The 24,125-nt window shown below is 38.8% G+C and overlaps 1 protein-coding gene across 3 annotated transcripts in view; it reads left to right on the top strand.

Moving 5' to 3' along the window:
* Positions 1-24,125, top strand: part of ABCC9 (ATP binding cassette subfamily C member 9) — a 149,342-nt gene that overhangs the window by 118,244 nt on the left and 6,973 nt on the right. For all 3 annotated transcript variants that reach the window (XM_061125119.1, XM_061125117.1, XM_061125118.1), the window contains exons 32-39: positions 6,564-6,665; positions 7,577-7,697; positions 9,403-9,533; positions 10,279-10,357; positions 13,626-13,734; positions 18,128-18,231; positions 20,879-21,012; positions 23,592-23,654. In XM_061125119.1, coding sequence (XP_060981102.1) covers positions 6,564-6,665; positions 7,577-7,697; positions 9,403-9,533; positions 10,279-10,357; positions 13,626-13,734; positions 18,128-18,231; positions 20,879-21,012; positions 23,592-23,654 — 843 coding nt within the window. The remainder of the gene's footprint in view (positions 1-6,563; positions 6,666-7,576; positions 7,698-9,402; positions 9,534-10,278; positions 10,358-13,625; positions 13,735-18,127; positions 18,232-20,878; positions 21,013-23,591; positions 23,655-24,125) is intronic.

Below are 24,125 nucleotides of genomic sequence, written 5' to 3'. Positions count from 1 at the left end.
CCGTGACTGTTTTTCCTTTTTTCTTCATTCTCAATTTTAGTTTTCTGGAGCAATGCCACTGGATTCTGTGGACAGACGATCTCCAAGAGAAGTAAGGGATAAAAGGATAAAAATACCTTTTTTGAATTCGGGAAGATCCCCGAGCCCCATCCAATTTTTATTATCTTTTTTTTTTTTTTTTTCAAATATATGGCTTTCATTTCTTTTTCTGGTCATGCTAGATAAGTGTTAAGGCAATTACAGAGGCTTCCCTGGTGGCTCAGTGGGTAAAGAATCTGCCTGCAATGCAGGAGACCTAGGTTCGATCCCTAGGTCAGGAAGATCTCCTGAAGGAGGGCATGGCAACCCACTCCAGTATTCTTGAGAATCCCCATAGACAGAGGAGCCTGGTGGGCTACAGCCCATAGGGTCTCTAGGAATCAGACAGGACTGAGTGACTAACACACATAAGACAATTACAAAGTATTCCCTTTTTCTGGCTGAAGAGTGTTAGCCATATAAGATGTAGCCTGCCCACCATGTTCATTTCATGCTTATTCTGAACTGGGGGGGAGAAATAAAGGTCACAGCACATAGCACTCAGAAAAGGACAAGAACCTCAAAGAATAATTTGGCTGGTAGAAAAGTAGCCAGACTGTGACCACCCAGGTTCCTTTGGCAGGGGAGGGGAGTGTTTCTCCTCTGGGCACCGAGTGAAGTGGACCACAGTCGTGCAGTGTGTCACCGCAGCCTAACCTTTGAAGGCTGCTTACGTTCTTTCGTTCAGCACAGCATTTGCTGTTCATCCCTCTGCACTAAACAGTTCCAGTTCTTTGGCATTGGTGTTTCCATTTGCAAAAATTGTGTAACTCTATCTAAAGGGTGTCTTTCCAAGGCTTTGTCTTGCTGTGTGGTGAAAGGATAAAAGAAAAATCACATCGAGAAGCCAAAAAAAAAAAAAAAAAAGTCTTTAGAATCAACAGGCTAAAGTGAAAATAATCTTCAGGGTGAACTTGTATGAGAGTCTATTTTGTGAAACAGTACAGAGCTGTTCTGAGTGTTTACAACTCCATTATAGACAGGTGTGCGTTGATCTTTTCATGTGAAGACCCAGACACTCGGTGGAACCATAAACATTGACTTTTTGTTTTTAGACATGGATTTCTGAAGACTATGAAAAAAGAGAGAGATGGTAATCCTATAACTACTTATGAGGTTGTTTTATGGAAAATTATTATTTTCACTATAATCGCACATAGAGATAGAGGTCATTGAATCAGTAGAAATCTGACCAGAGGCCTCTCTTTTGACCTGGGGATCAAAGGCTTCCCTTCTGGAGGGAAGTGTTGAGTTCCCAAACTCAATGGAAGTTATAATTTATCACTAATATACAAATGTCCTGTGGTTGGGTCCTCTTTAAGAATGGAAATTCACATGTGTCGTAGTTTCTGTTTCCTAAGCAGAATCTCTGTTTCCATTGTATCATTTTGACTGAAAGTGTTTTATTCAATGAATTGATTGGGTAGGATCATAGAAAGCCTTAATGGGAGGACATGTGCTGCTTGCACATGAGCTAATTCAGATTATCTGCTTGTCCCTTCTTACTGCTTTTAAGCCATTTTGTTGTTCACATGTATTTTTGCAGTGGAAAGGAAAGGAGGTGTGGAAAGGTAGAATCACTGTATAATTCATTAAACTAGTTAAGTTTAATGGTAAAGGAAGTGGAAATGGGGAACTAACATAAACTCTTATATTATCTGTCAATTTCACATGCCTGTTACTCTTACAGTACTATTGGAAGGGAAGTGATTGGAATTGAGTTATTTTGCTATGAGATTTCTTGATAAACATGCACAAAGGGGCTTCCTCTCTTATTCAGATCAGGTAAAATTCTGATCAAATGCCTCCAAAAAATCTCCAATTTCTCAGAAAAAAAACATTATTGAGCAGGGGTGGTAATCCAGGAATGAGCTGGAAAGTATCTCACTGATATAACTAAAAGACAACACAAGTAGCACTTTTTTAAAAAAAGAAAGAAAATGATAAAAAATATTTTTTATAAAAAATAAAATAACCTTGTTTTAGATACTAAACTGCAGACCTATGCCTGTGCTCTAGGTTGCTTCAGTAGTGTCTGAGTCTTCATGACCCTGTGGGCCGTAGCCCACCTTTGTTCAAGGGATTCTCCAGGCAAGAATACTGGAGTGGGTTGCCATATGCCTTGTCCCAGGGCATCTTCCTGACCTACGAATTGAACCTGAGTCTCTAATGTCTCCTGCATTGGCAGGCAGGTTCTTTACCACTAGTGCCACAAACCGTAGACATACTGGTTTTTAAACTCTTGCATCTATTTGAATTTACTAAATTATGGAATTTGGCAATGGATTCATCCCCTGAAAAATCTGCTCTGACTTCAAAAAGCTATGCCTTGGGCACTTCCCTGGCGGTCCAGTGGTTTAACACTTCACCCTAACATTTCAGGGAGTGCTGATTCCTTAAATGGGTCGAATGTAGGGGTGAATTGGTGGGTTGAGGAGGAAGAGTAGCTTAAGTGGTCTGCCCACCCCTTTGATGGTACTGTGTGCAGGGATCATGCGCAGTACCATGCTTCTGTTCCTGGCACCTTGGAAATGGCAGTTGATTTACAGCCTTTTTGTATCTTATTTTAAGTAATGACCCCAACGGCGCATGCGTGCCATTATTTTTAGTCCCTTTGAGTTTCTTTGTACTCTCTTGCTGGAGGATTCGTTTGTTCAGGTTCAGGCACTGCAGTAAAGGGTCCCAGGTCCCAGTTTATCTGACCGAAGACAGGCAGACCAGCATAATTGGAGCACAGTGAAGGAGTAGGAAAGGAATCTCAGATAAGGTCAGAGGAGGCAAGGTCTAGAACCCACACTTTGCATCATCTGCGGCTTTGTAATTCATCAGAGTCTGAATTCATTATAAGTTCAATAGGAAGACATTGATAATTATAAACAGGGAAGTTATATATACCTTTAAAAGACCACTGAATGAATGGAAAGATGGGATGAATGAATGAGGCCCTTCTGAGGTCATCTAGGAGGAAGTGGAGAATAGAAACTAATAAAACATACATTGTTTCAAACCCTTAAAGCGGGGGTCCCCAACCTTTCTGACACCAGGGGCCAGTTTCATGGAAAGCAATTTTTCCAAGAACCAGGGAATGGGGAGTGGTTTAGGGGTAATTCAAGTGCATTACATTTACTGTGCACTCTATTTCTATTATTATTACATCAGCTCCACCTCAGATTATCAGGCCTAAAATACTGGAGATTGGGGGCCCCTGCCTTAAATTGTATGTTGCCCACAGAAATTTCTTAGACACTGACTGGAATGTTTCTTTGTATCATGCTGGGATTATCTTGCTGGAAGTATCTCCTAGTGCTAACTTACTTTCTGAGATTTATCACATAAACTCTTTATGAGTCTCTTTAGAAAAGCTAATATTGGGAATAACAAATTTATAACATAGCGTTAAAAGTATTAACTTTAATGAGAGCGTGGGAAGGAAAAATTCATATTGTCATAAATGTTTTAGAAGAATTTGGGGAACACATTGGTGTTTATAAAATATAAAAAAGCAGCCCAGGCTGGTTAGATTCTACATTCATATAGTTGTTGCTTCAAATAAAGGAGGGTCTGATTGGAAAGTGACAAGCTGTTAATAAATGAATACACTGGATACACCGGAAGGAGCTATCAAAGGAGTATTTACTAACTCTGTGGAATTTGCTACCTCGAGGGATTAAATCTCATGATTTCTTTCTTTATTCTTTGTAAAGACCATGGGAATCATGACAGAATTAAATTTTAGTGCCTGTTTCAACCTTTGATGTTTTATGATGCACATAAGCTTTTAAGCTTGCTTCAAACATTTGAAAATCATCCAGGGGGGAAAAGGACATCCTGTTACATGGAGGTGGGAAAATCTAACTGATTTTTTTTTTTCCTTTCAAAATCCCTGTAAATTAGGTACTATTTCTATTTCCCAAAGAAGAAACTGAGTTTCAAAGAAGAAACTGACTCATTTAAGTGTATTAGCTGGTAATTGACAAAGGCATCATTTGAACCCAGACCTGTGGTTCCAAGGCTGGGATCATTGATTGCTCCCCAACAAGTTGATCTTTGGTGCTAATTTAAAAGTTGCAGAGGGACTTCCCTGGCTCTCCAGTGGTTAAGACATCACCTTCCAGTGCAGGAGGTGTGGGTTCGATCCCTGTTCAGGGAACTAAGATCCCATGTGACTCGTAGTTAAAAAACCAAAACATAAAAGGCAAGCGGTATTGTAAAAAGTTTGATAAAGAGTTTTAAAATGGTCCACATAAAAAAAAGAAATCTTTAAAGAAAATAGAAATAAATAATTAAAATAGATGCTGGATGCACATGTGTGAGCTGATTTGAGAAACCATTCTTGATTTCAGCATGTTAAACACTCTCTTACTGTCATTAAAGTCTTCTCACCTAATTACTAGTTATTTTTTTAAGGTATCAGAGGTGTATCTTGCTAGAGAAGATCATCACCAGTAAGATGAGACTTGAGATAATTCTAGAAAGTGTTCAAGCCTGAAATTTGACCCGCTTCTGGCATGTGTGACACCTCAGCTTGACAAATTTTAATGATTCTATTGACTATGGGCAATTCCATTAACATTTTGTTAGCATTTATATTATCTTTAAGAAATAAATAAGAAGTAAACACATAAAATTTATATAATGTTTTATAATTTAAAAATCCTGCTGCATATTTTATGCCTGGCATTTTTTATTCAATGTAAAATGATGACCATTTCTCATTATTAAAATGTTTAAAACATTATTTTTAATCACAGCAAAATATACAATACCATCACATATCTGTATGATGATTTATTTATTGATTCTGTGCTTCCCTGGTATAGGTATTCTAGGGCTTCCCTGGGAGCTCAGCTGGTAAAGAATCTGCCTGCAATGCAGGAGACCTGGGTTTGATCCCTGGGTTGGGAAGATCCCCTGGAGAAGGGAAAGTCTACCCACTCCAGTATTCTGGCCTAAGGAATTCCACGGGCTGTATTGTACATGGGATCAAAAAGAGTTGAACACAACTGAGCAACTTTCACATAGTAGGAAAATTTCTGTTTTTTTTCAATTTTTTCCAATAATAACAGCACTGAAATAAATCTCCTGATATACAAATCTTAAAAAAAATGAAATTTCTTTTTCAAAGGATAAGACATAACAATGCCTAAGAATGTTGGGAAATGGAGGCAGAAGAGGGTGTAGAAAATAGACAGGTGCCCCCCATCTTTCCTTTGAGTTTAAGGTTGACCTTAATTAATTTTTAAATTATCTGGAAAGAGTTTATCATTGAGTCATAATCAATTCAGATATTCTAAAACATGTTCATATTTCTAATGTAGGGAGAAAAATTACACGTATTCCTATTTCTATGCAATCTGTAGATTTAATGTCCCAGACTCTGAGTCCATATTATCGACAAAAAGTTCAGATATTGATACAAATCCCAACAAGCTAACTAGATACAAATTTCTGCAAAGGCCTTGAATTAGCATTCAGTTCAGTTCAGTTCAGTCACTCAGTCTTGTCTGACTCTCTGCGACCCCATGAACCGCAGCACGCCAGGCCTCCCTGTCCATCACCAACTCCCAGAGTCCACCCAAACCCATGCCCATCGGGTCAGTGATGCCATCCAACCATCTCATCCTCTGTTGTCCCCTTCTCCTCCTGCCTCCAGTCCCTCCCAGCATCAGGGTCTTTTCCATTGAGTCAACTCTTTGCATGAGGTGGCCAAAGTATTGGAGTTTCAGCTTCAGCATCAGTTCTTCCAATGAACACCCAGGAGTGATCTTTAGGACGGACTGGTTGGATCTCCTTGAAGTCCAAGGGACTCTCAAGAGTCTTCTCCAACACCACAGTTCAAAAGCATCAATTCTTCAGCGCTCAGCTTTCTTCACAGTCCAACTCTCACATCCATACATGACGACTGGAAAAACCATAGCCTTCAGTAGGCAGACCTTTGTTGGCAAAGTAATGTCTCTGCTTTTTAATATGCTATTTAGGTTGGTCAAACTTTCCTTGCAAGGAGTAAGCGTCTTTTAATTTCATGTCTGCAATCACCATCTGCAGTGATTTTGGAGTGATTTTGAATTAGCATACAAGAGAGCTAATCCCAACCCTGGTATAAGCGCACATGAAATTCAAGGTAGAAAGTTAAGTTAAAAATAATTGCTTGTCTGGTAAAATGCAGTAGATAAGAAAAAAAGAAAGAAAGAAAAAAGAATCTTGCATCTGATCCTGGTCGTGCCAAAAATTATAGCTTAATTTCTGACCAGGTATTTACCGTCTCTGAAATGCTTTCAGATATAATCAGAGCCTTGCATCACTTCCTTTCCAGTCCTAAGACTGTGAGTTATTATTCTTCCCTACCTTCTGTAACCTTGTTCTGAAACCTCACAGGACACACAGTGAATAACGTCTATTCTGTTAGTGATCATCTGGGTTGAATGAGATCCTCGATTTTAAGAACTTAGGGGAAATCTTTTAACATTTTTGTCACTCTTTTTTAGGATTATCTGGGAGCTTGCATTGTCCTCACTGCATCTATTGCATCCATTAGTGGGTCTTCCAATTCTGGATTGGTGGGCTTAGGTCTTCTGTATGCACTTACGGTAAGTATGGATGAAAACCTCTGTCTCTCTTTGTACCGCACTTGAGGTGCTTTCTGTAGTCATCATCAACTCTTATTCACGGATGTTAGAGGACTAGTTAGAAATTCATAACAAGATGATAGCCTGCAAATAATAGTAGATTTGGGGCTAAACCCAGCATTTTAGGATGGCATGGATTCATTTCTGACATTTTGAACCAATTTTTAGAAACTCCTGAAACACTGTGGTCAGAGTTCTCCCAAGGTTGTTTGGGATTCTTGTCCTGAGTTGCTCACCACCCATGTAGGAACACTAACTCCCGTTTGGGCCTCCCTTATACCTCAGCTGGTAGAGAATCCGCCTGCAATGCAGGAGACTCCGGTTCGATTCCTGGGTCAGGGAGATCCGCTGAAGAAGGGATAGGCTACCCACTCCAGCATTCTTGGGCTTCCCTTGTGGCTCAGCTGGTAAAGAATCCGCCTGCAATGCAGGAGACCTGGGTTCAATCCCTGGGTTGGGAAGAGCCCCTGGAGAAGGGAAAGGCTACACACTCCAGTATTCTGGCCTAGAGAACTCTATGGATTGTACAGTCCATGGGGTCGCAAAGAGCTGGATACGATTGACTTTGACTTCACTTTCACTTCAACTCCCATGTGAATATACATGAGGTGAGTGGAAGCATACAACTATCCACTGGGCAAGGAAGTCAGGACAGTCCGCAAATCAATGACGTTAGAGGACCATTGAAGAAGAGCAGATACCTACTTTGCCAACGTTGGCCCATGACATCCTCTCTGATCTCTGATACCCTGTAGCATTTATGAACTGTACCCACGTGAACAGTCCCAGTCATCCTATCCCCTGATATCCAGTGTTCACAAAAACTGTTACTTTATTTGCTATATGCTCATTGTTTTTGTCACCTGACACAGATAACCAATTATTTGAATTGGGTTGTGAGGAACTTGGCCGATGTGGAGGTCCAGATGGGCGCAGTGAAGAAAGTGAACAGCTTCCTGACTATGGAGTCTGAGAACTATGAAGGCACCATGGGTATTGTTCTGAATATTATGGTGTTTCACCTAAATAGTTACTTAAGAATATTAGTTGTGTGTCAGGCACATTGTCATTTTTGCTTTTGTTTTCCATTTCAATAGCCAGAGAATCCTCTCTCATCTTGACTTTGCCTGATAAGATCCAACTGCATCTGAAAAGATGTAATTATTTAGGCCTGAAAAAATCTTAGATACAACCAGAGTCCAAATAGATTTACTTAGTAATATTTAGAGAGAAATTATAAAGACACTTGCTTCCCAGGTGGCATAGTGGTAAAGAATCCGCCTGCCAATGCAGAAGCCTCTTGGAGGCTTGGGTTCAATCCTTGGGTCGGGAAGATTCCCTTCAGAAGGAACTGGCAACCCACTCCAGTATTCTTGCCTGGAAAATCCCATGGACAGAGGAGCCTAACGAGCTGCAGTCCATGGGGTCACAAAGAGTCAGTGACGACTAAGCATACATGCAATGGCATAAAGATATTTGAACTTTATTATATTAATTACCAACCGCAACTATGAACTGTTGTATTCTTTTTCTCAAGAGCTTATTAATTTAGAAGCCAAGGAGTTTAGGTCTTAAAATAACCAAGATTCTTAGCCTTACTAGAATAAAACCGGCAGGAAATTCAATCCTGAGGGCAGAATAATCTTCCTTAACTGCAAATCTCATCCTTAATATGCATTCTGTTGCCTAAACCCTTCAATACCTCTTCAGCTCTTCAAGGACATGCAACCATTCATTAGTCAATCCTTCCTCACCTATCTAGTCCCATCTTTCATCATCCACCTACATACCTTTCACTCTGGCCATATCAATATGCTATGCTTTTTTTTTATCTTTGTTCTTCTCTCTCTCTCTCTCTCTACATATATATATATATATATATGTATGTATACATAGATATACATACATATATATATATATATATATATGAAACAAATTTCCCCACCTCTTATCCTTTAAGATTCATCTCAGGCACCATCTCCTCTTGAAACCCTGCTGGAACTCCTGGGCTGCCACCATCTCTGCTCCCAGAGCATCTTGGCTCAGCCTCCGTCATGGGATTCTGCATGCAGTCCTATAGGCGCTAACTCACTTGCATGCGGTTGCCTGGAACACACTGATCACCTTGAGGCATGTCTTCCCTCTCAGCTCCCTGCATAACCCCTCTCACATCTGAATCACTCAAATGTTTGAGGGCTAGCTGACTGAACAAATGAATTCATTGACAGATGAACCAGCGGGAATAGAATTGAGCAATAGAGTGCTGAGAGACATGATGCCCGTTAATGCTCCAAAACAAACACACAAAAACTATTTTTAAAGTTCTTAATCAAGAGACCTTTACTCTGAATGTAATGTTAATTAAAAGGAAAAAAAAAAAAAAAACGCGTATGGGAATTCCCTAGTGGGCCAGTGGTTAGGGCTCAATGCTCTCACTGCCAAGGGCCAGGGTTCAATCCCTATTTGGGGAACTAAGATCTTGCAAGCCAGGCAATGCAGCCAAAATCCAAATAAATAAATAGAATCTTTTCATTAAAGAAATTTTAAACCCAGAAGTAGGCTTAGTATGACCTTAAATTTAGAAAACAATTATTATGTGTGTATGTATAAATGTATATAAGTATGTGTGCTTTTCTTTCTACCTCTTTCTGTGTCTCTCTGTCTCTGTCTCTTCTTCTACTCCATCTCCATCCTTCAGATCCTTCTCAAGTTCCAGAACATTGGCCTCAGGAGGGGGAGATCAAGATTCATGATCTGTGTGTCAGATATGAAAATAACCTAAAGCCTGTTCTTAAGCATGTAAAGGCTTACATCAAACCTGGGCAGAAGGTATGGAGTTTACTGTCATTTGATTTAATTCATACAGAACCTCAGATGGAACCACCCCATTACCACTTGAGCTCCTTAGACGTGCCAGCCAAGGATCTTCTCACTGGGCTCCCATTATATTCCTTACACTTTATAGGTCAAATTATGTGCATAAAAGAGAAAAGGGAGAGAGTGGATCCAGATAAAATATACATTCTCTAAACTGTATTGCCATTCATTCATCTCCCATGAAGATTAGAAAAGTGAACAATAGGCATGTTTTTCAAAATTTCTAGCTTTTGGCTCATGCCCATTCCAGATGTTCCCTTGAGAACCTTTGTGTTTTTACTAGCTCTGGCCCCACAATGATTTATTTTAGTTATTGTAAAAAGAGCAAGTGTGCAGAAAAATGGGCTCATTTTACTTTTTGTTACATAATAAAATCATCACTTCTGAGACAAAGTGGAGTACTTGTTTATTAGGTCAATGATATACTAAATGGAAAAATGAAGCCACAGAGGTAAAAAATACAACCATATAGAATTAAAAAAGAGTCCTAGTGGAATCATTGAAGATTTGAAGACCTTGTGTTATCTTAATAATGATAACTCAGAAGGGAGACCTGAGAAGAGAATGACAATTTTAATGTAACTGTTTAAATAGAGTTGCAGTTTTATCATGGTGTCTTATCTAAGTTAAGAATGCTTTGCCTACTTTTTTATTTTGTCTGAGTCCTCTTCTCTCTGAGTGACAGTTGCTTTCTTAGGTGGGCATATGTGGTCGCACTGGCAGTGGGAAGTCATCATTGTCTTTGGCTTTCTTCAGAATGGTGGATATATTTGATGGTGAGTTACTAACTAAACTTTTTCATTAGCCATGTGATACTCTCTCTTTAAAAAAAAAGCAACATCTACTTACCTAGTCCTGCAATAATATATTTATTATTTTATTTATTTATTATATTATTTATATATAAAGTTATATATTTCTAAATATATTTACATATTTATTATTATATATAATTATATATATATTATAAAAATATATTTAGAATGACTTCAGTATTCTTGCCTGGAAAAGCCCATGGACAGAGGAACCTGGTGGGCTACAATCTATGGGGTTACAAAGAGTCTGTCACGACTGAGCACACATTACTACTGCTATAACTACTATTGTGTCCTACAGTCCATGATTTGAGGCAGGTATTCCAGATAAATAGGCTTCCTGGGTGGCTCAGTGGCCAAGAATCTTCCTGCCAATGCAAGGAGATGCAGGAGACATGGGTTTGATCCCTGATCCCCTGGAGGAGGAAATGGCAACCCACTCCAGTATTTTTGCCTGGAGAATCCCATGGACACAGGAGCTTGGCAGGCTGTAGTCTGCAGGGTCACAAAGAGTTGGACACAAGTGAGCATGCACACATCCCAGATAAACAGTTTAGGAGTAAAGAAAAAAAAAAGGAACTGGAGAAATAAAATAATTAGCCCTAAACTCAGCTCTAGAAATTACTGTTAAAGAATTTTGTTAAATTAGTAAAATGAAAACAAGGCCACTCATTATGAAGAACAGCAGATGGAAGTGGCATTTCAAGAAGGAAGAGAGAAAAAGACTGTCTAGTTTCCTGCAAACTAAAAGCACATTTCTTTCCATTAAAGGAAAAAAAAGGAGATAAATAATCTGAATTTTAATTTTAGTGCATGACTCTTATTATCATCTTCTTAATAACATGGTTTAATGATGTTGGATGTTTTGGGAGGAGGTGACCATTGCTAATAAAGTGCCGAGGACATGTTGACAATATACAAAAATATTTATTCATCTGCAAAATTATTAATAGTATCATACATGGAAGTAATCTAACATTTGTTTTAGAAAAAATATGTCACATTATTTAGTCTATTAAGTGACCTACAAATAGGCCAGCACATATGCCATCTTGACTGAAAGGGGAGCCATCAACTCAATAATTGCTTAAATATTATTATCTCTAATCATTGTGATAATAGTGATAGTATTTCACATTTTTATTATACTTGACAGGTTACACTATTTAATCTACACAACAACTCAGTGAAATAAAGAGGTCAGTTTATGAACAATGAAGTTGAACTGTGGTCATTGCAGGGTTTGGGACTTAGATTTAGCAAAGAGATAGCTATCCACCTCTAGATGAGCAGCTCGCTCTTTCCATGGCTGGTAATGATACACAGATCCTTTAAGGATTTTCTGTGGGATTTGCATTATAAGCCAATTACAGGATCCAAGACAATTGATTGAAACTTTTCATTAAAAAACTGTCATTATGATGGAACATATTAGATTAGCCATAGTCTCATGAGTTCAGAAACATCATTTCAGCCCCCAAGAGGACTATGATGACTGATTATCTTTTTAATACCATTAGGCAATTGAGATTTTAATAGATAATATATTATACCCAGAAGAAAGTTTAAGCTAATCACTTTACCTGCTCTTGAATCTAAATCCAGCAGAAAAGGGACTCTAATTGCCATCCTTCTCTTAGCATGCTTATCTCATAGAGCAATATTATCTTTGCACAAAACAAGATCATAAAATCAATCAATCAAGGTAAGGAAAAGTCATCAAGATTGCACAAGTTCATGTACAGTGAAATTTACTAAGAGTTGATGCCTATAGAATTTACGATAGAATTTACTTTCTTACTTGTACTGTACTGTGCTCCTCAATCAATAAATGAGCAAAGAGACTTCTCTGATGGTGGTCTAGTGGTTAGAAATAAACGTCCTCACCATTGTGGCTCAGGTTTGTTTCCTAGTCAGGGAAGCCTTTCTTCTTGGGACTTCCCTGGTGGCTCAGATGGTAAAGAATCTGCCTGCAATGCAGGAGACCCAGGTTCGATCCCTGGATCAGGAAGATCCCCTGGAGAAGGGAATAGCAACCCACTCTAGTATTCTTGCCTGGAGAATTCCATGGACAGAGGAGGCTGGCAGGCCTCCTGCAAAGAGTTGCAAAGAGTTGGACATGACTGAGCGACTGACATGGACAGTCCAGTGGTTAAGCATCTGAGCTTCCATTACAGAGGGCACAGATTCCGTCCCTAGTCAGGAAACTGAGATCCTGAATGTCACTTGGTGTGGCCAAAAAATAAATGAAAGACAAATATTAAAAATAAATAAACACAATACTGTTAATTAGCTATCCCCCACTACAAAGTAAAAATATTTTTGAAATATGTAAGTAAATAAATGAGTGAATAAGACAGACAAAAATGCCCATCTTCAATAACCTGATATTCTAGTTTGGGGAGAGTGCTATGCTTAGTCACTCAGTTGTGTCCGACTCTTTGTGACCTCATGGACTGTAGCCTGCCAGGCTCCTCTGTCCATGGGGATTTTCCAGGCAAGAATACTGGAGTGGGTTGCCATGCCCTCCTCCAGTGGATCTTCCCAACCCGGGATCGAACCCAGGTCTCCTGCATTACAGGTGGATTCTTTACTGTCTGAGCCACACGATTAAAAAGATTTGTGGTGGTGGTTTAGTTGCTAAGTCGTGTCCAACTCTTTGCAACCCCATGAACTGTAGCCTGCCAGGCTCCTTTGTCCAGGGGATTTTCCAGACAAGAATGCTGGAGTGGGTTGCCATTTCCTTCTCCAGGGGATCTTCCTGATCCAGGGATTGAACCTGGGTCTCCTGCATTGCAGGCAGATTCTTTACCAACTGAGCTACCAGGGAAGCCCCAAAAAGATCAATAAATGTGTATAATAGAACGTCCTATGAAACAAAATAAAGCTGGGAACAGTATAGAGGAATACTGTAAAGAAGACCACTTAGGGAAAAGAGTACCTTTGGTTCGTATGAACCATGTAAACAGTAAAAAGTAGAAATCCCTTTAGGAGAAAATAAAAGAAAGAAAGAGAATAAAGAAAGAAAGTAAAAGAGAGAAAAAAAAGAAAACATCACCAAAATGCCTGTTTTTCTTAGAGACATATCATGATGTTTTTAAGACTTACATGGAAAGCATCATCTTCTGAATTTCAATCCTGAACTAGGAAAGCACTTCCAATTGGTAAACAAATATTATTTTACTTGTGGTTTTATTACAGGCCTGCCATTTTTGTTTTTCTTTAACAGGAAAGATTGTCATTGATGGGATAGACATTTCCAAACTGCCACTGCACACACTACGTTCTAGGCTTTCAATCATTCTGCAGGATCCCATACTCTTCAGCGGTTCTATTCGGTAGGTCATGTATTCAACAGAAACTCATGTGCCTCAGTATTTACCCTTTGGCTCATAGGAGGGTTTTACTCAGAGTTGCTTTTCAGGTAGGTGTGAAAGGTCGTCACCAGGATGATGAGGTCAGATGTTCTGTCCCACCGTTTGGATTGAGGCACTTAGAATGGCTGAATTAATCTAAAGAACCCCACCCTTTGTTGATGTTGCTCAGTCGTTCAGTCATGTCTGACTCTTTGTGACCCCATGGACTGCTGCATGCTAGGCTTCCCTGTCGATCACCATCTCCTGGAGTTTGTGCAAACTCATGCCCATCTTTTGTGTCCCCCCCAAAGTTCATCTCTTCTGTTCAACTCCACAAACACCACCCTTCCCTCTGTACCTGAGGACGGTGATTCTTGGCAGACATTGCTGAGGTGTCCACCCTACAGATGTGCTGCCTGTCTTTTGTGTGTCTGGCTTGGGCTCAACAGATACTAAGTTTGGTAAATACCTTGCTTCTCTTCCACCCCTCACAATTTTTCTTTCCACCAAAATTGCTCTGAAGAAGCTGCCACATTCTTTCCCATGCCTGGCTTGCTGTTTCTCAAGAAAGAAAAGAGAAAGAGAATGGAGGCATCTCCTCTTGGCTGAGTCCTCACAGTGCTGCTCAAGGGTTTATATTATTGTCCCCATTTTACAGACGAGGATTTTCAATCTCAGAGAAGCTGTGGCTCAGTCAAGTTCACACACTTACTTGGTGGTAGAACTGCCATTCCGAATAAAGTTTGTCTGACTCTAGAGTTCACTGTTACTGTCCATTAGATCATGTCTGTTATTCCATCCAGTCTCTTTTCTCTCTTGTTCCCCTGCTTCATCTATTTCATTGCAAAATGTTTGTCACCTTTTACTGAATATGCCTTGTCTCAAAGAGAAAATGTATGTAAGATTGTTTAATATTTAATTGTAAAGTTGTTGTTATTTAGTTGCTAAATTCTGTCCGACTCTTTGTGACCCCATGGACTGTAACACTCCAAGCTCCTTTGTCCTCCACTGTCTCCCAGAGTTTTCTCAAATTCTAGTGCATTGAGTCAGTGACACCATCCAACTATTTCATCCTCTGCCACCCTCTTCTCCTTTTGCCTGCAATCTTTCCAGCATCAGGGTCTTTTCCACTGAGTCAGCTCTTCACATCAGGTGACCAAAGTATTGGTGCTTCAGCATCAGTCCTTCCAATGAATATTCAGGGTTGATTTCTTTTAAGATTGCCTGGTTTGAGTTCCTTGCAGTCCAAGGGACTCTCAAGTGTCTTCTCTAGCACCACAATTTGAAAGCATCAGTTCTTCAGCACTCAACTTTCTTTATGGTCCAACTTTCACATCTATACATGACTACTGGAAAAAACTATAGCTTTGACTTTGTTGGCAAAGTGATATCTCTGCTTTTTAATATGCTGTCTAGGTTTGTCATAGCTTTCCTTCCAAAAAGTAAATGTCTTTTAATTTCATGGCTGCAGTCACCATCTGCAGTGATTTTTGGAGCCCAAGAAAATAAAATCTGCCACTGTTTCCCCATCTATTTGACATAAAGTGATGGGATCAGATGCTCTGATCTTAGTTTTTTGAATGTTGAGATTTAGGCAAGCTTTTTCACTCTCCTCTTTTACCCTGATTAAGATGCTCTTTAGTTCCTTTTCATTTTCTGCCATAAGGGTGGTATCATCTGCACATCTGACATTGTTGACATTTTTCCCAATAGTCTTGATTCCAGCTTGTGATTCATCCAGCCCAGCATTTTGCATGATGTACTCTGCATGTCAGTTAAATAAGTAGAGTGACAATATACAACCTTGACGTACTCCTTTCTCAGTTTTGAACAAGTCCATTGTTCCGTGTCTGGTTCTACCTGTTGCTTCTTGACCGGCATACACATTTCTCAGGAGGCAGGTTAAAGTAGTTTGGTATTCCTATATTTTTAAGAATTTTTCCACAGTTTGTTGTGATCCACACAGTCAAAGGTTTTAGCATAGTCAGTGAAGCAGAAAAAGATATTTTTCTCAAATTCCCTTGCTTTCTCTGTAATCCAGTGGATGTTGTCAATTTGATCTATGGTTCCTCTGCCTTTTCTAAATCCAGCTTGTACATCTGGAAATTCTCAGTTTGTGTACTGTCAAAGCCTAGCTTGAAGGATTTTGAATGTTACCTTGCTGGCATGTGAAATGAGCATAATTGTACAGAAGTGTGAACATTCTTTGGCATTGCCTTTCTTTGGGATTGAAATGAAAACTGAACTTTTCCGGTCCTGTGGTCATTGCTGAGTTTTCCAAATTTGCTGGCATATCGAGTGCAGCACTTTCTTTTTTTTTTTTTTATTAGTTGGAGGCTAATTACTTCACAACATTTCAGTGGGTTTTGTCATACATTGATATGAATCAGCCAGCACTTTCATAGCATCGTCTTTTAGGGCTTGAAATAGCTCAGCTGGAATTCCATCACTTCCACTAGCTTTGTTCATAGTAATACTTCCTAAGGCCCACTTAATTTCACACTCCAAGATGTCTGGCTCTAGGTGAGTGACCATACCTTAGTGGTTATCTGAGTCATTAAGAATTTTTTTATAAAGTTCTTATGTGTATTCTTGCCACCTTTTCTCAATCTCTTCTGCTTCTCTTGGGTCTATACTGCTTCTGTCTTTTATTGTGCCCATCTTTGCATGAAATGTTCCCTTGGTATCTCTAATTTTGTTGAAGAGATCTCCAGTCTTTCCCATTCTATTGTTTTCCTCTATTTGTATTATTCACTTAAAAATGCTTCCTTATCTCTGCTTGCTGTTCTTTGGAACTCAGCATTCAGTTAAGTATATCTTTCCCTTTCTCCTTTTCCTTTCACTTATTTTCCTTTCTCAGCTATCTGTAAGGCCTCCTCAGACAGCCATTTTGCCTTGCATTTGTTTCTTGGGGGTGATGTGGTCACAGTGTTACAAACTTCTGTCCATAGTTCTTCAGGCACTCTGTCCACCAGATCTAATCTCTTGAATCTCTTTGTCACCTGCACTATAAAATCATAAGGGATTTGATTTAGGTCATACCTAAATGGTCTAGTATTTTTCCCTGAAGAAGTGAGTGAAGTGAGTGAAAGTCACTCAGTTGTGTCCAACTCTTTGTGACCCCATGGACTACACAGTCCATGGAATTCTCCAGGCCAGAATACTGGAGTGGGTAGCCTTTGCCTCCTCCAGGGGATCTTCCCAACCCAGGGATCGAACCCAGGTCTCTTGCACTGCAGGTGGATTCTTTACCAGCTGAGCCACAACAGAAACCCAAGAATACTGAAGTGGGTAGCCTATCCCTTCTCTAGTGGATCTTCCCGACCCAGGAATCGAACTGGGGTCTCCTGCATTGCAGGCGGATTCTTTACCAACTGAGCTATCAAGAAGACTTTCTTCAATTTAAGCCTGAATTTTGCAATAAGGAGTTCATGATCTGAGCCACATTGTAAAATTACTTCAGTTAAAACTTCTAGGTGTACCAGACTATTTAGCAATATGATAGAAATCTCTATCTCTGAATATATTTATTATGAATACTATTACTGTGGTTTGTACAGCATAACTCATCTGAAATAGCATTGTATATTTCCATATAGATTTACATATTTAACATTAGTTCCATAGGAATGATTAGCTAGATACTATTCAAATTACACTGAACAAAATATGACTTACTTTACTCTGTGTAAGTCTCTAGGTCCATCACTGTCTCTGGAAATGACACAATTTCATTCCTTTTTATGGCTGAGTAATATTCTATTGTGTATATGCGCCACATGTTCTTTATCTATTTCTTTGTTGATGGACATTTAGATTGCTTCCATGTTCTGGATATTGTAAATAGTCCTGCAGTGAACATTGGGGTGCATGTATCTTTTGGAATTATGATTTTCTCTACTCAGTTCTGTGTGGTGAACTAAATGGGAAGTTAATCTGAAAAAAAAGGTATATATACATATACATATACTTGATTCACTTTGCAGAATCTAACAACATAATAAAGCAACTGGACCCCAATAAAAATTTTTTTTTAATAAAATAAATTTAAAAATATTTCTTAGAGATTTTCCCAAAAAATGTAATAAGAAAGTGGATGAACCTAATTTAATGAATTTTATCAAATCATATCATTAATTCAAACTTACTAATTATGTCATCAGAAAACCATTGCTCATAAAACTCAGATCATTCATTCACCTACCAAGCATGAAGTGAATGCCTGTTCTATCCTAAGCACTGTTGTAGATTCTGGGCATACAGCAAGAGCCAAAACAAATAGGATTACCATCTTTCGGGAAGAACAGCAATAAGCAAGCAGATATTAAACAGTCATTTTTAAAATTTATTCACTAACTGATGTTTTTTCCTACAGATTTAATTTAGATCCAGAATGCAAATGCACAGATGACAGACTCTGGGAAGCTCTTGAAATTGCTCAGTTGAAGAACATGGTCAAATCCCTACCAGGAGGTCTAGGTATTTTTTCTAAATGATGCATTTATTTTTTTATATATGCAATGAATTCTACATATCTACATTTTATCCTAGAATCACATAATTCTAGCACTAAAGCTCCATGTATTTATTTTTGTTTATTTTTGGCTGTGCTGAGTCTTTGTTTCTGCATAGACTTTTCTCTAGTTGTGGCGAGTGGGAGCTATTCTCTGGTTGTGGTGCTCCAGCTTCTCACTGCAGTGGCTTCTCTTGTGGAGTATGGACTTTAGGGTACGAGGACTTTGGTAGCCACAGCTCCTAGGCTGTAGAGCACAGACTCAGTAGTTGTGGCACATGGGCTTAGTTGCTCCATGGCATATGGAATCCTTCTAGATCCCTGATATGAATTCAGCCCCAGAGGTAGCATCAGTTCAGTTCAGTCACTCAGTCATGTCTTATTCTTTATGACCCCATGAACCGCAGCACACCAGGCTTCCCTGTCCATCACCAACTCCCGGAGTCCACCCAAACCCATGTCCATTGAGTCGGTGATGCCATCCAACCATCTCATCCTCTGTCGTCCCCTTCTCCTCCTGCCCTCAATCTTTCCCAGTATCAGGGTCCTTTCAAATGAGTCAGCTCTACGCATCAGGTGGCCAAAGTATTGGAGTTTCAGCTTCATCAGTCCAATGAACACTCAGGACTGATCTCCTTTAGGATGGACTGGTTGGATCTCCTTGCAGTCCAAGGGACTCTCAAGAGTCTTCTCCAACACCACAGTTCAAAAGCACCAATTCTTCAGCTCTCAGCTTTCTTTATAGCCCAACTCTCACATCCATACATGACTACTGGAAAAACCATAGCCTTGACTAGACGGACCTTTGTTGGCAAAGTAATGTCTCTGCTTTTTAATATGCTGTCTAGGTTGGTCATAACTTTCCTTCCAAGGAGTAAGCGTCTTTTAATTTCATGGCTTCAGTCACCATCTGCAGTGATTTTGGAGCCCCCAAAAATAAAGTCAGCCACTGTTTCCATTGTTTCCCCATCTATTTGTCGTGTAGTATAATTTCTGGCAAATAATTGATGACAAAAACAAAAGAACAACATGAATAACAAAAGAAAAACATGATTAATGAAACAAGGGAGAGTTCATGATATAGTCTTTCATTCATGAAAGTGAACATCTGTAGTTTTGGACTTCTGTTTCCTTAAAATCTAAACTCATTTAAGAAAGCATCTGAAAGATAATGGTTGATATTCTAATTTTAATGCTTAATGTGTAGTTGCCAAATTGTATTGTTGCCATCTAATTTTTTTTAATCAACCTACAGAATAAAAGTATATTTATTTGTTAACTTATTTGGGAAGTGGGGCCTCTCAAAAACAATACCTTTTATGATTATAATTCAGTCCGAAGAAAAAGACATCCACAACAAAGTGGAGACAGCATGTCTTTAAGGATAGTTTTACTGACCTTGCCAGTGTCAGACAATGGGAATAATTCCAGAGGTCTGGATGAACTTTCCCATAATAATTTTTGATGTCTCCTCTGGAAAGTCCAGCAAGCACTTGAAAAATTGAAAAGTCTACTTGAGATAATGCTTGTAGATCTTTTTCCCCTAGTGATTTTCAGACTCTGCCCTTCCCCCATTAGTACTTGGAAAGATAATTATATCTATATAGTTCTCCTCACTAATATGAGACCTGACTGTACCTGTTTTGAATTGTGGGCATAGTATTTGGGAATTATGGGACAGTGTAAGCAACAAGGAATTATATTTATGCTCTGTAATTGAATGCTGTTTATGTTCATTGTCTTAATAAAGATTGCTTCAATGGTTTGATAATGATCTGGTTCAGACCAGTTCTAGTGAAGAACATTCATCATTCCATGCTTCCTTTTTATTTTTTATATACATTAAAATTTGGAGAATAGATGCATAGTCTCCAAGCATGAGGAATTATAAGAATTTGAAGCAGTGAGACAATAATCAATAGAAATTGCCCCTTGGAGCCCTACTACAATGTCTGTGAATCCTAATTAAATAGGTCATCTTGGAAATAGAATTTAAGCTAAACTCACAGCAGTAGTTTATAAAATGTGGTTGAAAACCAAAAAAAGGAAACTATAATGAGGACATAATTCACTTATCCATGCAACAAGGTTTTCTATTCAGGTGCTATGTCAGATGTTCATTGATAAGTACTGGGGATTCATTAATAAGTCCTTACTGACTTGGAGCTTAGAGTCCAAGGGGACGATATAATGGAAAGAGAATAGGTATTGGAGTTGAGAATATTCTGTTTCTCACTAAGCTCTGCTACCAGTTATCTGTATGATCTTGAGCAAGTCACTTCATTTCTCTGGGCCTTGGATAATTACATCAGATAATTGAATCATCTTGAAGGTCTTCCAGTCTTTAAAATGTTTAACAGCATTTTATGTCCTACTATAAGGAGACAATTTACCACCTACTGTCAAACATAAGATGGCCCAGGATCATCTTCATTTTCCCCAAGTAAAGTTCCTCTTTGCTTTTTCCAAAATGAAATCCTTGCACCAGTACAAAGTGATATCAATAGGTTTTTATAGGACATCATGTGTTTTCCTCTATGTTGCCTAAAGAAAGTGTTAATATCATTTCTTTAGTGAAGTCCTTGCTTTTTTTTTTTTTTTTTTTTCATTTAGATGCAGTTGTCACTGAAGGTGGGGAGAATTTTAGCGTTGGACAGAGACAGCTGTTCTGCCTTGCCAGGGCCTTTGTCCGCAAAAGCAGTATTCTCATCATGGATGAAGCAACGGCTTCCATCGACATGGCCACGGTGAGTGCATCATCTAAGCTGCTTTCAACTGATGAGTCGAAGAAATGCGTGCAAAAATTACAATTTATTTTTCCTGACTGGGTTCTGAATATCCTCAGGACTATTGTTTTCAGTGTCTTCTCAACTACCTCCTTGATCAACTAGTGGTATAGCACGTTGAGAATTTCAATAAAGGAGACTTGACTCTTGTTTTAAAGAAGCTCCTGTTGTCCAATAAGCATCAAATAAACTTGCCATCACTTTTTGATTAATCCTCAAGAGAGTAGAATTCCAGGGCTCAGTTGATGAGACTGCTGTCCTGTATTCAAGTATTCAGGTGTGTTGCCATGGAAGTTCTAAAATGAAGTATGCAAATCACTGTTTAATAGAATCTATTGATAATCAAAACCAATCATTTTCTAATGGAATTTGAAGAGGAATTCACTAAATTAATACTGGCTAGAATTAATAATGGCCCTCTCAATGTATTAATGGTAATAAGGCAGAAACTTTGCCTTTTGAAAGAGATCATTTAAAAGTGTCAAATGAGGGGAGGGGTAAATTAGGAGTTTAGGATTAACATATACACACTATATATATAAAATAGATAATCAAAAAGGACCTACTGTATAGCACAGGGAACTGTATTCAGTATTCTGTAACAACCTAAAAAGGGAAAAAATCTGAAAAAGAATGGATATATGTATATATATATATAACTGAATCACTTAGCTGTATACTTGAAACTAACACAACGTTACAAATCAACTGTACTCCAATACAAAATGAAAATTAAAATCTTAAAAAAACATCAAATATGTCCAAGAAGGATCTGTTTGAAGGTTGTGACTGAGTGGGGAAAATGTCACATTGAACTGCAAATGTTATGAGCTATCTATTAATGTTGTTCTTATAAAAGTGAACTTGATATTAAAAGTTTGGCATCAGAAAGGACAAAAAAACCTTACTTCTTTTCTTGCTGTATACTTTAGATTGAATAAAACTATCCAGAAAGATGAAACAGCTTCAAGATTATTAAGAGCCAATTATATATGGAGATGTTAATTTGACATCATTTCTTTGTGTTGTTGTTGTTGTTGTTGAGTCACTAAGTTGTGTCCAACTCTTTGTGATCCCATGAACTGCAGCACGCCAGGCTTCCTTTCTTTGTATTAAGTAAGACTAATTAGTTAAACTGGGCTTCCCTGGTGGCTCAGTGGTAAAGAATCCACCTGCAATGAAGAGACAAAAGACACATGGGTTTGATCCCTGGGTAGAGAAGATCCCCTGGAGGAGGAAAGGGCAACCCACTCCAGTATTCTTGCCTGGAAAATCGCATGGACAGAAGGAGGCTGGTGGGCTACAGCCCATAGGGTCGCAAAGAATCAGACCGAGCAACCGAGCATAGAGCGCAATCAGTTAAAGTATCTATACGAAGTTATATATCTTCTCCAAGTTAAGATAATTTAAAGCAATGAAGCTGTTTCTAATGAAGCCATTTTGCTAAATCTAACTACATTAAAATTAGTTTTAATTACTAAGTTCTTATAACATTGTGGGTTATTATAAGGATAGTACTGCCTCAACAGAAACGAGAGAGAGAGAAAAGGGGAGAATAAGAATGAATTAATTGGCAATAAGTCATGTGATTGGAAGAAATAACAACTTCACATAAAGACTTCGGTAACTGAGCCTTTTTATTGAGGAGAGAGGAAGAAATATCTTTTAAAATATAATAACAATTTGGACCATAAAGAAGGCTGAGTACTGAAGAATTAATGTTTTCAAACTGTGGTGCTAGAGAAAACTCTTGAGAGTCCCTTGGACTGCAAGGACATCAAACCAGTCAATCCTAAAGGAAATCACCCCTGAATATTCATTGGAAGGACTGACGCTGAAGCGCCAATATTTTGGCCACCTGATGTGAAGAGCCAAGTCATTGGAAAAGACCCCAATGCTGGGAAAGATGGAGGGCAAGAGGAGAAGGGGACGACAGAATATGAGATAGTTGAATGGCATCACTGACTCAATAGACATGAGTTTGAGCAAACTCAGGGAGATAGTGAAGGACAGGAAGCCTGGCATGCTGCAGTTCATGGGGTCGCAGAGTCAGACGTGACTTGGCGACTGAACAACAACAATGGTTTGTGGTGGGAATAAAAATAGTTCCTGCCAGGAATGTACTTTTATGGGTCAAAATCCAAATTTTTGGCATGTATTTTATTTTCTCCTTTTCTGACCCCAAACTTAACACTGTTTTAGGGTTTTATTAGTTTTGAATACAAACTTTTTGTGGCATAACCTTAAGTGAGCATTTCCCCACCCATTTGGTTTCATTTTCCTCATTCATTTTCCTGGCACTAAATCTATCAGTCATTCCTAGTTAATCAGCCGAGTTTTCTTTACATTTTTAAGACACTACAGAACCCAGCCTGAGCTCCCTGCTGGGCACTGCTCCCTGTTAGACCTTCTGCAAAAGATAGGAGTGAGAATTCTCAGAAGAGATTGGGCATGTTGAAGCATTGTTCTTGGGGACAAAATACTTTGGCAACGGAAAGGAGTCCAGAGAAAATTCAGACTCTATTTTTATTTTTTGGCAGGAAAACATTTTGCAGAAAGTGGTCATGACAGCTTTTGCAGATCGCACCGTTGTTACAATAGCTGTAAGTATAGGAGACAACGTTGATTTACTCCTCTTTGGTTGATTTTTGAAGATTCAGTATTCTTTATTTGGGGGCAATTAAAAGTATACTTATGTTAAATCATGTATTTCTCTGCTAATATTTCTGTATCCGTGCAAAAAAAAGAAAAAAAAATTGCCATGCTTTGAAAGCCATTACACTGTTTTTTCCCCAAGCTCTCTGCTCTACTTTCCTCTCCTAGTTTACAATGAAAGAGCAGAATTCCAGCAGGTCATGGCCTGTACTATTTCACCAGATACAGACGGTAGTTCATATGGGATGATTCTTGTTTGAATAATCGAATTGTCTGATGATCAGTTTCAGAAGCAAAATTCATCAGTTTGATTGCTGATACTATTTACACTTAATTTCTGTGTTCCTGTTTACTCAGCTGTTTGCAAAAAGAAGTCCGTGAGTTACCAGCAGATACTTTCTCTGATTTTTAGATAGCCC

Source organism: Dama dama, chromosome 22 (genome assembly GCF_033118175.1).
Source record: "Dama dama isolate Ldn47 chromosome 22, ASM3311817v1, whole genome shotgun sequence".
NCBI lineage: Eukaryota > Metazoa > Chordata > Mammalia > Artiodactyla > Cervidae > Dama > Dama dama.
This window is presented reverse-complemented; position numbering and strand designations above follow the sequence as displayed.